The sequence below is a fragment of the Empidonax traillii genome, unplaced genomic scaffold (genome assembly GCF_003031625.1).
Source record: "Empidonax traillii isolate 1590-97213 ecotype Southwest subspecies unplaced genomic scaffold, ASM303162v1 scaffold1019:size274861, whole genome shotgun sequence".
Lineage (NCBI taxonomy): Eukaryota > Metazoa > Chordata > Aves > Passeriformes > Tyrannidae > Empidonax > Empidonax traillii.
This window is the reverse complement of record NW_020956212.1, coordinates 70,063-85,733: the sequence shown is the minus strand read 5'-3', so window position 1 is coordinate 85,733 and position 15,671 is coordinate 70,063. Positions and strand designations below refer to the sequence as shown.

The window sequence follows — 15,671 nt, the reverse complement described above, 5'->3', positions numbered from 1 at the left end:
ATAACGTTATTGGCCTGGTTGAAACTCTACTAAAATTCTATCCAAAAGAATTAAAATCAGAGCTTTTTAAAATTATTATTTTTTTTTTTAATTACCCTTGCAAAACTAACGTGTTTCATCCCACTTTGCACACTAAAGCAGTAATAACACCAGATTTTGCCTTCCCCTCCCATCAAGTGAAAGAAGGAGTGGACCTGGCATCTCCTTCCCTCTGGGTGAGTACCTGAATTATTTCACTGCAAGGCACTCCCAGGTGAGCAGCACCTTCCAGTGCAGGGAATTTCCTCCCCATGAACAGGGTAGGACATTCAGAAAAATCATGGAGAGCATCCTGGTTTGCTGCCCCTCCCAGGGGGAACTGGGATGGGGAGGGAGGACCATCAGTGAAGCTCCCCTGCCCTGGGTGAACTCAGCCTTACGTACCAGGGGTCGAGGAGAAAAGCCAGAACCAGCTTCTCCAGCTGCATTTTTGGGAGAAAAAGGGCAAGATCAGTCCTTGCAAAGGGAGGTTTAAGCCTGCACGACCCTTCACCAGCCAGTTAAAGGACAGGCACTGCTAAAATGGGATAAAATATCTAATTCCACTTCCCACCGGGAAGCAGCTGCTCGGATGCTGCTGTTAATGGTCAAACCCAGCTCCCCCCACCATTAAAAGGTGCAATTAACAAGTAAACAAGGTTGTTTCATGGGAATCATTTATGCAGCACTTTCACATAAAATGTACATTTTGAGTTTAGTGAAAAAGAAACAAAATAAAGCAGGAAAACAAAGCAAATAAAGCCTTTCCCTCAAGTTTTTTTGGAGCAGACTAAAGACCCTGTGCAGCTGTTTATTTGGGGCCATTATTGCCCATCATGTGAATGATTGGCTGGAGACACATTAAATTCCACGTTATACTCTGATATTATAGTCCTGACACAAACCACGGTGATTTTCTTCAGAAATCAGTATTCAGGGACATTTAAATAGTGATTATTTTTGACCCACTCAATGCACGTTCTCTGTCAGAACCTTTCTGCTTTGCTTAAAGGTTGGAAACTCCCAGGGCTGTTCACGTGGCCCTCACGTGTGCAGAGCTCTCAATCACCCTTTGTGGGGTTTCTTTCTCCTCTGTACAGCAAACAGGAACAATCTGATAAAATTATCATCATTTCCACTCTGCCACCCTTGGCACTGGCATCTGTATGGGACCAAAATTTCCTTTTGCAAAACACAGCTGGATTTTGTTGAGGGCCTACAGAAACAGCTTTAAGCCCAGGGTTCCCATAGCTGCTCATATAATATAATAAAGGAGTTCACATGCAGGTTTGAGAAATAAAAAGGGAGACAAATCAAAGCTTTGGCTGCTGGTAATAGTTACAAGACTCTTGGCACGACTAGAAGGTGCCAGCCCACACCTGCCAAGGACCTGCCACTGAAATCTGAGGCAGGTAAAGTCCCAGAGCTTGCAATCCTGCTCTCTGCTCCCACTGCCAGGCTTGGCACGTGGCAGTCATTCCTCTCCTCTCTGAATGGCAGTCACTGCGTGTTTCATTCGTCCTCTGCAGACAACACAAAGCTTACTCTGCTCCTTGTGCCTGGATACAACGTGGATTTGTACAGAATCAAAGAATCCCAGGATGGCTTGGGCTGGAAGGGACCTTAGAGCACACCCAGTGCCACCCCCTGCCATGGGCAGGGACACCTTCCACCAGCCCAGGTTGCTCCAACCTGGCCTTGAAGACTTCCAGGGATCCAGGGGCAGCCACAGCTTCTCTGGGCACCCTGTGCCAGGGCCTGCCCGCCCTCCCAAGGCAGAAAAACACCTCAGCTAAAGCTGGAGGATGGTGCTGGGGGAGCTGAGGAACCAGCCCTGCACGGTGAAACCTCTGCTGCATCCACCATCTGGAAGGAGAATGCCAGGCACTGAGCACTCCCAGACAGGGATATTCAATAAACACCTTCCCTCACACCACACAAACTGCAGGAGGAGATAGAAAGAGGTTGAGAAAGGAGATGTCAAAGAAAGGAACGGCACAAGAATCTCAAGAACATCTCCCAAACATTAAAAGCATTTTTTATGCCATCTGCATGCCCTGGAGATGATCCCCAGCAGGAAACAGCCCCTCACCAGTGACAGAGATGCCTGGGCAGGGCTGACCCAGGCTGGGGCTTTATCACAGCAGTTGTGGGGGCCCTGCTGGGCTGAAAGAAGGGCCAAGAAGGACGGAAACATCTGGCAAAAACACAGTGGATCTAACTGGAAGCCTGAGTTTCCCACTGGACTGGTATTTGGGACATGCCCAGTGCTCCTGTGCTGCTGGAGCTGCTGTGTCCTGCTTTCCACTCTGGGAGCAGAGGAGCTGCTGCTGGGAGCAGAACAGCTTTGGTGCACAGATGAAGTGTTTTCCTCTCCACAGCTGGGTGAACTTCTCCAAATACAACAAAGCACATCTGTCATTGAGAAGCCTCTTCCTGGTTTTGGGTATTAAATAAAGAATACTGCCCCCTCAATAACACACAAACTGACATTGTTACTCCTGCCAAAAGCAACCCAACCTGTTCATTACCCATAAAGTATCCCAGCAAAACATTTGCTCTTGAATATATTTGCTGACAAAACTACATTAGCCACGCAAAAAGGATTTACAAAGGGATGTGCAGGAGCAAACCAGCACCTATTCTGAAGACTGGGTGATTTATTTTTTATCCTCTATTTCTTGTGTTCCTCATTCTCAGAGTGTGTCTGCCTGCAGCTCACGGGCACGGGAGAGAGCAGCACGAGATAAAGCAAATTCTCAACTCACCGACTCTTCTGCTACGTCATTTTTTTGCCATTACAGCTTTTATGAGCTCCTTTTACGTTCCTGGTTTTTCCCATCTTTGCACACACCTGTAATATATCTCAAAGACTCTCCCAGCCTGGTTTCTCTTAGCATTTATCTCCCTACAAACACTTTACCTTGTGACATTCTCAGACCTGGAGGAGAATTACACCGATGTTCTGCGTTGCCAAAAGCTGATGGAGCTGAATTCCCCTCGCCTGCCTCGGGGGGTGCAGCTCAGGGGGGTGTTACTGCCTGGGAAAACGGGTCAATAGCAGAGAGGAAATGACATTTCACGTCCACAGCTCCAAGTCTGAGCCAGTTTTCAGAGCCATGTGTAAGATTTAACTATTGCCTTCTTGTTTTTACAGAGTGAAAATCTACATAAAAAGCTTGAACTTGTAGAATAACCTTTCTTTTCAAAAAAAAAAAAAACAGCACAGTTTTCATGATTTTCAAGTGTGGAAAGGGGTGCCCATGGCTCTGGCTCTTCTCTTTGTGGATAATTTTCTAACTCTGCACATGGAGGGGACTGAGGGTCCTTGTTCTCTGGATGGTTTTGTTCTGCCATTCACACCCAACTTTATCAAAGCCTCCCAACGCTTCAGTTCTCAAAGCTGCTTTCCCCCTGCCAAAAGCACCACCCTGGCAGGGTTTCTGATTCACTCCAGACCAGCCCTCGCTGCAGAAGGATTGTCCAGGACTCCCACCCGGGCACCAGCTGCCACAGTGCCCATTCCAGCTCCTGCAGTGCCCATTCCAGCTCCTGGCCAGGTGCATCCTCTCAGCCTGGGGCTGTTCTCTGTGGGTGTTGCTGCAGTCAGCATCGTGCTGACCCCAAGTGCTCCTGTGAGCTGGGCCTTACCTGCCAAGTGTTTGGTGCACTGAAGGACACTTGGAGACACCTCTGAGACTCTCTGCATTACAACACACGACTTAGGACTTCTTCCAAAGAAAGCCCAGGTACAAACAAGATCACCTGCATTTCAGGATCAGAGAATCACAAAGCGGTTTGGGTTGGAAGGAACATTAAATATCATCTTGTTCCCATCCCCTGCCCTGGACAGGGACACCTTCCACTAATCCAGGTTGCTCCAACCTGGCCTTGGACACTCCCAAGGATGGGGCAGCCACAGCTGCTCTGGGCACCCTGTGCCCGGGCCTCCCCCCGTCACAGGGAAGGATTCCTTCCTAATCTAACCCTGCTCTCTGGCAGTTTGAAGCCATTCCCCTTGTCCTGTCCCCGCAGGCCCTGATAAACAGTCTCTCTCCATCTTTCCTGCAGGCTCCCTCCAGGCCCTGGAAGGATGGAAGTGCCATAAGTGCTTGAGCTCCCTGCTGTGGTACAGGAGCAGCGCTGCTGGATTCACATGGTTTCTGTCAGGTATGTTGAGGCTGTGCCCTTATCTGAACACAAATTACTTCCAGCAGCCGTCTCTGAACCAAATGCATCAAACCCATCTGTGATCCCACAAGCCCCTGGTTTCATTCCAAGAGCCCTCCCCGTGTCCGGCTGCAATCACAGCTTGTGAGCAGGCCCTACGTGATTCCAGCCTGCTCCTCTTCCATGCATTTTGGAGACCTGCTGGAGGACTAAGGAATTAGCATATGGTCATTCAGCAGGCCAGTGGTTTGAAAAATTCCCTTCCAGTTGGCTGAAAGGTAATTCTGCAATTTAAGATAATGAAAGGTGTTTTGCTGGTCACAGCTGACACGAGCAATGAAAGATTGCAGAATTTAATGAGAGAACAAAATAAACAACATCTATTATTACAGCACATCAGAGCTGCTGACACGGTGGGCACGGGGACTCCCAGCCAAAACATGTAATTTGGACGTGTTTGAGGAACCTGCTGATGCAATTATGCACCTTTAAACTCCTAACTGGACCACAGGCAGTTTGGCTGAGGGTGTAACAGAGGCTGAGCTCAGAAATGCCCAGCTATGGCCAAAAGCTCTGCAACCAGGCTGCAGATCTTTCTGGAAGGACTTTGCATTCAGCAGCTATAATGCTGTGAAATAATTCCCACAAAGCCAGGCACCCCCAGCCCCAGGGGCGTGACTGTCACACGTGTCACCTGCTGACCGATGTGACACATGGAGAGGACCAGGGGAGCAGAGGATGCAGAGTGTCCCAACAGTGCCAAACAAACAAACAAACAAACATCCATCTGGTTTGAACACACTCTGCTCCAAAAGAAAAGCACAAACCCAAAGCCCAACAGCAAAACCAAAAAAAAAAAAAGAATGAACAAAAATCAACTTGAACACGTTATTTTAGAAAAATACCATCTGTTGGCAGAATATTCCTGAGCATCCAACAGCGCTGAGGAGTCGCTTGGATCCAATTCCAATCCGAATATTTTACCAAAAAAAGGCAGGTACAGCCGGGTCTCTTGCCAGCAGGTTAGACAGTTAATTACTCTCGTCACCAGCTCACTATTCATAACATTTGTTTCCAAATTCCCTAACAGAGATGTTTGTGGCAGTAAATTGATTAGTCTGAGCCCAAACAGACTCAGTAGGTGTTGAAGTGAGCAGGATCTGCATAAATTGCAAACAGGATTACTGAGTTCCTTAATATATTTCTGTTTGTGGGGAAGAAAGCATGGCAGTGTGGAAGTTGCCTCACCTCTGTGTCAGTGGCTCTGTCTGTCTCCCAGGCCAGCCAGGGCTCCCCATCCTCTGGAGGTGAATGCTGGCCCCCAGCTCGCTCCGAGCCCAACACCACGAGCTGCAGGAACATTGCTCCTTAAAGCAAGAGGAATTTTTCCCCCCATTTTTCACGCTCCTCTGAAATCCTGGAGAACAGCAGCACTCAGTTCCCTCCCTCCGGAGCAGGGGGTTATTAATGAGCAGCAGCCGCTTCCTCGGAGCGTGCGGCGCCGGCCAGGATTTATAAGGGCGGTTGGATCCGTGTAACCGACGTGTTTATGGAACCATATTGATAATTATCAATGCCATCCATCTTCCCAGCACTTGTTTGGCAGGATTGCAGCCATAGATCACATGCTGCTGGAGGCCATCAATAAGGGGCTGAGGAATTGCAGGCAGCCGGCCCGACACGGCGTGCAGGGCTCCTGCAGCCAGCACTCATGTTTCAAACCCTGCACCGCTCCACACCACCAGACTATTCCCAGTCCCAGGGCACATCCATAAAACAATACAGATTTTCTTGTTTCTCTCTGCAAGCAACATGTTTCGGCGTCTTTAACATGTATTTGCTTCTGTTTGCAGACAAATTAACGAGGGGAATGGTTTCATTTTATCTGGAGCTCACAGTGAGCCCTGCCCGGTGCTTTGGAAGTGAAGCACGTCTGGAGTAAGAGCTGCTTGAAATCTCTGCAGTGTAATAATGGACAGGACATGGTGTTTTCCATCCCTAGTCAAGAATTCACCTTCCTCAGCCATCCTGAAAATGTGCTGCAGAGCCCCAGTGCCCAGTGACACCGTTATGAGCCATAACACCGAGCTGGAAGAGTGCACTTGACAAGTCGGAGATGCCAATGCAATTAAGACAACATGATGCACCCTATGCAGACACCAATGGCCTTATTACAGCACTCATTAGACAATCAGACTGCAAAACAACCCCACATTGCCTTGTTCTGGGAAGATCTCCCTCTCTAAGGGCGAGTGAACAGGTCTCATGGAACCACTGCACTACTCCCAGATGAGGGTGAAGGTGAAAGAGGGCACCACCTCTGCCCCCATGGACAGGCAGCCCAAGGGGGATGGAAAGGGATGGTCTGAGATGACTCCACACCTCAGCTCATGTGCCTGTGCAGGAGCCTGGGCAGATCTCTCCAGCCTTGGCAACAAGGCAAACGCTTGGAAAAATAAGGTTCAGTAATTTCACAGGGATTGTTGCTTTATTTGTTGATTTGACAGTTCTGGGATAGTTGCAGGGGGAATGGGATGGGAAAACATAATAAACCTGGGACCTGCTGAGTTAACTCTGTCTAGAGAAAGAAGCAATATCACCAAATTTCCCACGAGAACCTGTAGCTCCTCTAGGAGCGATCCATTTCTTTCTCCTTCAGGCACAGCAGTTCCTCCAGGAGAGGTGTGTTTCTCTTTGTGTCAGGCACCTCAAAGCATGAGGAGCTGCATTTTTAGGAGCCAGCCACGTATGGGAGCTGCTCTGCCAGCCCCTTGCACTCCTACAGTGCCTCTTATCCATCAGCCTCAAAGGCTTCCAGAGACTCACAAACAGGGCAGGTACAGCGAGGAGACAGCTGGAGATGGGTCTGTGGGCACGCTGGGAGAGCATGGGGGGTGAGTACTGCTCTCAGATTCCAAGGGAAACATCAGGCATGAAAGCAGGACCCTGCATGTCCTGGCCACGCTGCCTTCAGCCACCCTCACCATGTCCTACTGCACGAGCCGCAGAGGCCTCGGTGATCCACTTAATGCCAAAGGAAACCCAACCAAACAACAAATCAAATTACCCACTTGAAAAGCAAACCAACCACTGAAGAGCTGGTACATGACACCCTCCCTCCTCCCCGTGGCAGATTCCCTCCTTTACACTGCTGGCACTTCTGGCTTCCGAAACATTAAAGCTAAACCCAGTCAAAGCAGCTCCTGTAACGACACAACTGCCTTGTAACACCCACATGCACCCTCAGCACCATCAGGGAGCCACAACCCTGCTTTAAAACTCCACTATTACCGTGGCCAGAGGATTTATCAGCTAATGGCATTAGCTGTATCTTTGCTTTCCCACAGGCGCTGGGGGTCACAGCTCAGGATTTCAGGAGAGGCCAAATTCCTGATCCCAAAATCCAGAGCAAAGCATTTCAAATTGCAGGAGGACACGAACTATAAATACTGTGCCTTAAATCCACGTGCCAGGGGCCAAAAGGGGCTGACAGAGCTTGGCATCATCCTCACCGAGGACAGAGGCAGAGGGTGGTCTCCCCTGACCTCTGGTGGGAGAGGGGCCGGCCTCGTGTGCTCACAACCTTGCTGCTGGGAGAACAAAGCACTGCAGGGGCTTTGCATGGAATACTGGCCAAGCCATTCCGAATTAGACATCTGCTCGTTTTATCCTTGCGTGGATACCTGAAACACAGCCAGAACTGACACTAAATCATGCACTGGGTACTGGGCAAAGCTGTGCTCAGTGGTTTGACACCAACCAGGCAAAGGAAAGGGGGACTGGGCTGCCCTTGTGGAAAAGCTACGGCAGCTCCCAAAGTTTGCTGCAGTGAAAAGTCATAGAATATTTTCTTTGTTATCAACCAGCTTCTGCCCTCAGATACAGGAATGCAAATCCAGGGTGAGTCAACAGCAGCCAGAAGAGACACTTCACATACAAACATCTGAAGGGAAGCAGAGCCTGGCTCTGGAGGGGGCAGGGAGCCAGTGCCTGCCTTGGCTGGACAGTTCTGCCAGACATGGAACAGCAAAGGTGATGCCAAGGTGGGAGAACCACCAGGACTGAGAAGAATAGAGCCTCAGATAACTCACAAAACCAGGTTTATCAACTCATGACAAGAAGAAAACAATTGGATAGAGCAGATTTTAGTAAGTTGTTAAAGATCTCTTCTGTTTGTCTACCAACATAAGCAACAGAAATAAAATTTAAATAGAAGTTCTTCTGTAACTTTACATGAGAAAATTCAGTACAGCTCCCAAGATGAATCCACTCTGTGGCCACCACACTCCAAGAAAATACCATGAACGGGAAGGTGACATGGACCATTGCAGAAGGGCTCCACAACAGGCTCAACAGCAGCACCACTGCCAGAGAAATGGCAAAACATGCTGGTTCCTTCTTGGGATGAGGACAATGGTAAAGAAGAAGGTATTTACTCACCTATGATGGTCTTCAGCAGTTGTTTACCTACTCCTTTTGGGATCAGGAGTGTCCTTACCTTTAAGGCCTGTGTGAACAACTTTTCTCTCTTGTAACTGAGGAAATTCAGACACACTGAACTGAGACTGCCCAAAGTGACAAGCCTCGTGGAAAACAAAACATCACTGCAGCAGTTTCCAAATCAAAATTAGCACTTGCACCAAACATCCTTTTCTTTCCCTTTCTGTGTTAGTAATAAAGGAATAAGTCCTGTGGAAATATCCCCTGAAGGGTTATCTCCACAATAATTACTGAAGACAAATTGTAGCCTCTGGTAGTTTTCCCTGGAATGTATTTAATAGTCTTTACTTTGGTTATTTCCAGGAATCCTTGACTTCTCTAAACTCCACAATTTTCTTAATTGTTGTAAGAAAACACATGCAGGGACTACCATGTACCTATACCTACATCTATATCTGTGTGAGAAAGCAGGACACTTCAACAAGTAGAAGAGAAGGTACTGAGAGAATCTTAATTACTGATATGACCCTGTGGCCACAAGGATTTGAGGGTGAGGAAAGATCTCTTTTGATGGAAACATTTAACACAACAACAGGAATACAAATCAAGCTCCATTAATTTAGCTTTAAATTTTAATGAAGCAGGATGTATCGTTTACATAAAGAAGGATTTACTTAATAAAATATTAATATTTTTTGCTAAAAGAACTGTAAATTGAAAGTTAATATAGGTTTCTTTAAATAGAACATCAAAAGTTGAAAACCACCAAAAGAGCAAATCAAATAAAGCCAATCAAAATGAGCCAGAATCCAAAGAGAGCAAAATATTGTGGCCAGTCTCCAAGACTGGACTTTTGGTGACCCACATGCTATTAACTTAATTTAACGAACCCCCACAACATTACAAGTGCAGTGAGGGTGACGCTGGGTCCACACTCAGCCACAGGGGCTGGGACCCCTCCCTGTGTGCCAGGTATGCCCTGGCCACCCCTGGGGACGTGCTGGGGCTGGGCCATGGTCACAGAGCCCTCCCTGTCACCCTGCACCCTGTTTGCAAAGGAAACCTGGCAGCAGAGGCAGAGAAGGGGCCATAACACACCAAGGATTCATGATGTTCCTTGCATGGAACATTGACTGAGAGAGGAAAACCTCTCAACAAATAAACACTTCAGGAATAACCCTGCTCTTATTCAGGCTCTGTTGCTGAAGAGCCAAACAACTGAAACCTCTGGCTGTGGGTGTTCATAACACTCCTCAAGGAGCCAACCAGTTCTCAGCTCAAACTGGCACCACTTCTCCAGGAACTCGAGGCTCAAGCAACTTTCACAAAGTCAATCAGGAATCATGAACCCAGATCTTGAGACAGGTCACAGACCAGCTCTCCCTGGATGAGGCTGACACAGACTCCAGCTTTCCCACCCACCACTCCTGTTTTTTTCATCTGGAAAACATCAAAGTATCTTTGATCCCCTGCTCCTACGTGCTTGTTTTCCTTTAGGCATCATCACAGAAAGGCCATCTCATCCATATGGATTGAAAGTACCACTGGAAAAGTGAGTCACTCCAACAACATTTACTTTCAGCTTTCCAAAACCAGGAAAAACTGAAGAGCATCTGCAAATGAAAGCCCTGTGGTTTCAAACTACAACAAATTACGGCTTCATTTTCCAAGCTGGCAACTAGGGATCTCAGACACACAAAAGTAATAAAATTTGCATGATCCCCTAATGTCTCTATTAGTCTGAGGAGCTTTGGTGCTCAGGGTGTGGGGAAAAGGTTGCAGGACAGACTAGAACAAGATAATGTGCAACAAAACCCCACTGTGCTGCTGTGAAGAGATAGTGAAGATCCCTCCCAAGTTTTCCGGATGAAAAAAAGCATTTAGTGACTATGGCTGACAGAGAGGAGCAAGGCAGGACTCAGCCAGACTCACGTTGAGCTGCAGGTCATCTGTCCACTGGCCGATGAGGCGGTAGCCTGGGGTGCTGGTGTTGGTGGTGTGGAACTGGAAGATGTCGTAGCGCCCTGGGGCATCCCCGTTCTTGTTGAACATCACTGGAGTGCCAGCACTGCCTGGGGGAAGGAAACAAGACAAAATCCAACCAGCCAACACCAAGTCTTTACAAGATCTACTTTGTTTAGTCACGGTTGAGAGTGTTCAGACTGGAAACACGTTTCAGGCAAAGGTCATCTACCGGCCCAGCCGTCTAAACAGGACACTTCAGGACACTGGCATCACCCCAGCCCTCTTCCAGAGATCAGCTCTCACTGCCTAAACCTGCTGGCTAAAAATAAACAGAGCAAACTAGATGAGCCTTACCTCACTCCAGCTTTGCCCAACATGAGAAATATCAGAAGGCTTTCCTTCCTGCCCTCCAGCCTCCCTCCCATCTCTCTTTCCTCAGGGAGTTCTTCAGTGAGAATCACTCCTGTGAATGGAGCCTCTAAATGCTTCTTTCCCCCCCACACCCCAAAAGTGTTCCATCTGCTTCTGTGAGATAGTGCTGTCAGGAGTCAGCCTGGGTCTGGTGAGTCTTGACTGGCATCCAGAAATAGCTTCCTCCTCCACAGTATGTTCTCATTCCCGTAATCACCATGTGCTTGGGGTGGAACAGAACAGACTAAGCTTTAGGAAGACTGTTCCTTATGTACTCCCTTCTTTAGGCTCTCTGACACTGATACAGAAGTGTCTCAGTGGGAACAGAGCAGGATCCTGAACTGACTTTATTTGCCATGGACTGAGGTGATGAACGTGGGTCAGGAAGCGCAGGACAAGGGACAAGGCAAGGAAAGCCCCCAGCCCTCCCTCTGTGCCTGGTGCTGAGCAAAGCATGGGGGTGCAGAGATGTCTGAGCCCTGGGACAGACAATCCCTGATCCTGAGGAGAGCTCTCACCACACCATCTGCATTTTAATTACCATGGCATTAGATGTGAACCTTTTCTGAGATTCAAAGCAGTGCTGCATTTCCTCAGATCTCCAGGAGCAACCTTCAAGGGTGACATTTATTTCAAGACATATTAAAATAGGTTTCAGTGGGGAAGAGCAATATTGTGTCAAGATTGAAGATTATGACAATCCTCCAGCATATCTATATTCAAAGCTTCCTCCTCCTGCATAACTTCTTTTCCCTAAAGCAATGAAAAATCTCTCCTGTTGTAGCACTGAACTTTAAGATTACTGTTTTCTTCATGATTCCCATTCTTCATTGAATTCCAGTGAGTGAAAAAAAAGGTTTGGAGGAGTGAATTAGCACAGTCTCCATTCTAGCCCTGGTAAATGGTTTCCTGTCTCTCCGACAATCCTCTGAGATCAGAACAAATTCAGTTCAAAGGCTGGTACAGAAAATCTTGCACTAAAATCTCTGCTCACTGTTCCTTATGAGCACCAGGCAGATATTTAATTGTCATTACAGATTCATGTAGCCAGAATACATTTAGAGTGAAAACACTTAAGAGTGAATCAGAAGCAATGGCTGTAATTCCTTGGCTCCCCGGGAAGGTCGGCACAAATGGTAAATGGGATTTAGCTAATCACGACTCTTAAGGCTGGATATTATCAGTTGAGCTTGGTTTTGTCAGAGCTGACAGAAAAGGTACCGTTGAAATGGCAGGAGTTCCAGTGAGGCTCCCAAAATGCAAGAGAGACATTTGTGGATTCCCCACATCCTGACAAGGTCTCAGGACACGAGGAAGGGTCCGTGTCTGCTGGTCAGGAGGCACACAGTGAGTGGACATCACTGTCCAGGCCACCCACAGTCAACAGTGCTGAGACAAAACCTGTGGGGAAGCAGCCAAGAGGACCCCTAGGTCACTTTCCTGGGAATGTCACCCAGAGCCCTCCTGGCTAAGCCCTTTAAAACAATCCTTAAGGTCATGGATGCACTTGGATGTGCCAGGGCTGCAGGCTGATGATCCAGCATAGGCTGATGGTCCAGAGCCCCCAAGGGACATGGACCTGGGCATGGTCACAGGGACTGGGCAGGGAGCAGTGAACACCTGCTGCCATTGGCAGGTACTGCACCACTGAAGGGTTAAAATGGTATAGACAGGCCTGGGATCTGTTGGGAGGTCGAGAATCCAAAGGAATGGGAAGGACTGGTAACCCCGGGTCAGGGGTCAGGCACAAGAGTCCCTCTCCTGACTTTGAAGTTGGAGTAATTGGGCTCCCAGCCACAGATCTGCTTAGGAAGTGCAAGCCCTCCTTAACCCCGGTGTGGGCCAGGTGCAGGCTCTGCTCTCCTTTTGTGCCTCCTCCTGTGGGGATCCATCAGCCCTGCTTTGATCCTGCAGCATTTCAGCCTCCACCACAACTCGGGCTCCTTTGATGAAACAATGAAAACAATAAAATGTGGTGTCGGAAAACCTCATCACAGGGAGATGAACCAGGGTTTTCACAGGTGACCCTTCTTGTTCTTTGACTTCTCGATCTTTTAATCATGAAAATGTGTGGTTGTTTCACTGCTTTTTGATCATCTAGAATTTATTTTCTTTCTATTAAGATTTCCCAGAACTTTGCTTAGCCCCAGCAAGTGCTTCAGAGTGTCAGCCTTGAGGCTGCAGCTTCCTGCTCCTGCAGAGGCCATGACAGTTCTCTTCAATTCACAGCAAACGAGCTGCCTTGTCCCCACACAGACACAGGGTACACCTGCAGAAAGCACTCAAGACCAGACACAATCTGACTGAAGTTGTAGGATTTCAACCTCTTAATCACTGCAAGATGAGACACTGATTAACAAGAGGAGGACAGGGTGCTAGGCAGGTGTCACTAGCCAAGGTGTTTATTACTCAGTTCACGTTCATGGCAGGTTGAAGACCCAAAGGGCTCCTATGAACAGCATCTTCAGCTTTTCACTGGCAAAAACACAATTGCACTTTGAGACTTTCAGACTCTGGCTGCTTGAATGCTCGAGGTTTGAAGTTTTCCATATTTTGGGCCCTTTGTTCTCGAGGTAGTGTGACAAGAGCAAAATGCACACTGAGCTCCTCACACAAATCCAGCCTCCCTTCATCAAAGCGTGGCTTCAGCTCTTCCTGCATTACCTTTGCAAGGAAGAAAAGACTCCAAAGCAGGCACAGGCAGGATGCTCTCAACTGCACAGTGCCAAGGAGATTCATTACATGCAAAGAGGATCTCAGGCTCAGGGTGCTTGAAAACAGGCTACGCTTTTTCTCTCCTCACACAGCCTGGACAAAGCGCTCCCACTGCTCCACTTTCTGTTCTTATGACAAATTCAGGGGGGAAACTGGGAGAACAGGATTTGACACACAGACTAAATTTGCTTTCCAAGTCCCAACCTTCCTGAGGAGTTGGACCCCTGCACTGGTGACTCAGAAGGGCAGGTTAAGAGCAAGACTAAACCCAGAGAGCTGACACGAGCCCAGCCCCTCCTCTGTGCACGACAGGATGGCTGAGGAACACAGAGGCACCACCACCCGTGTCCCAGGAGCTCCCAGGTGTTATCCACAGGGAAAACCAGTTCTTGCAGCTGGACACCAGACAACATTAACTGGACCCCCAGTTCCTCATAAATGATGTCTCGGCTCTGTTAAAATGACAAGATGAACGTTCAGCATCTTTGCATGCAAGAAACGTCCAGAGACAAGCACGTCCTTCCAGCGCTGCAATGGCCCAGGTGTGGTCCTGCACATGGAAGCTGTGCTGTCACAGCAGCTCTGTCCTTCACAATTAACCTTCCCAAATGAGGCAAGAGAACTCTGCAGACCTCCTCGGATCATTCATCTCCAAACTTGCTCCTGGCTGTAGTTAACATCCCTTCAAGGAAAGGAATTAAAATCTCCTCATATTCACCTTGCCCTTTATAGGATGATTTATACACAAAGGCAAAATATCCCTGGCACAACAGAACAAGCTTGACCACAAAATCCCATCTGCGTTCCCCTCTTTAAAGCTCTCGGGTCCTATTGGCTCTGTGTGGGTTTTGTTAAGTTTATTAATAAAAATATTTATTAGGAGATGGCAGGAGGGGAGCTCTGGCTGTGGTGCCCAAGGAGGCCATGCAGCTTATGCAAACCCTCCTCCCCAGGCAGCAGAAGCCCTGCCTCCCACACTTCAAAAGGATATTTTTCTCAGTACTTTCCTAAATCTGTTTTAAATATGTATTTGGAGGTCTACCTTCTGGCTCCTGGTTAAATCTCAGCTCTCTATCTCATGCAGAGCCAGGGTGAGAGCAGCCAGACCTCCTGGGAAGTCCATTAGCAGGTTTATGAAGGAGAAATACCATTCCCTGCTGGAAACGACCCGCTCCGGGGCCACTGAGCTGGTGGCAAGTGGGTGTTCGTTAATGAAACTAATAAAATTACAGGAAAACATACAGAGGCAGGGAAATTGTGTTAATATTTAGGCCTGATTTATACAGTGCAATGCGGGGGAAGTACATGAAAGCCCGTTGTGCTGCCTGAAACAGGGGGTTGGTGCTGCCACCAGCATGGCCTGGGCAGCACAGGGGGTTAAGTGATAAGGGAAAAGAGGTAAAGTGCTCTCAGGATGTTTCACCTCCTCTGAAATCTCACTGGAGCAATGAAGGCTGGAGTAACTACTCTGTCTAAATCACACAGTTCTGGCTTCCCCAGTGGGCCTGGCTTCCCTTTAGCTCTGCCTTCCCCTGAGCACACACCTACCGTGGGCTCTGGGTACCAGGATCCCAGTCAGTTAATTTTCTCCATGTACAGGAAACAATATAAAGATAAAAACCTGATGTGTGACGGTAACAACCTCCTAGGGCTTCAGGAACCACACTGAGTCAGAGGCAAGCTCAGGCTTTTACCCCGTTATTTCTCCCACTGGAAATCAGGCTTCTGGAAGGGGTGCTAAACCAGCAGCAGCCACTCCTGTCTCTGGGCAGGAGCAGCCTGATTGCCTTGGCTAAAACATCTTGTTCTCCAACAGGTGCTGAACAAACACGGCCTTGTGCCACAACAATAAAAAAGCCATGATTTGCGTTGAGTGCAGAACCACGTGGGGAGGGCTGGACTGACCAAAGCGGGGCTGTGGGGCCTGGGGCCCTGTGGGGTTTGGTGTCTGT

At 48.3% G+C, this 15,671-nt stretch overlaps 1 protein-coding gene across 4 annotated transcripts in view; it reads right to left on the bottom strand.

Annotated features, from left to right (window-relative positions):
• The window catches only part of LOC114068243 (metabotropic glutamate receptor 7), a 137,936-nt gene that overhangs the window by 52,545 nt on the left and 69,720 nt on the right, over positions 1-15,671 (bottom strand). For all 4 annotated transcript variants that reach the window (XM_027904196.1, XM_027904194.1, XM_027904195.1 and 1 more), the window contains exon 6: positions 10,558-10,700. In XM_027904196.1, coding sequence (XP_027759997.1) covers positions 10,558-10,700 — 143 coding nt within the window. The remainder of the gene's footprint in view (positions 1-10,557; positions 10,701-15,671) is intronic.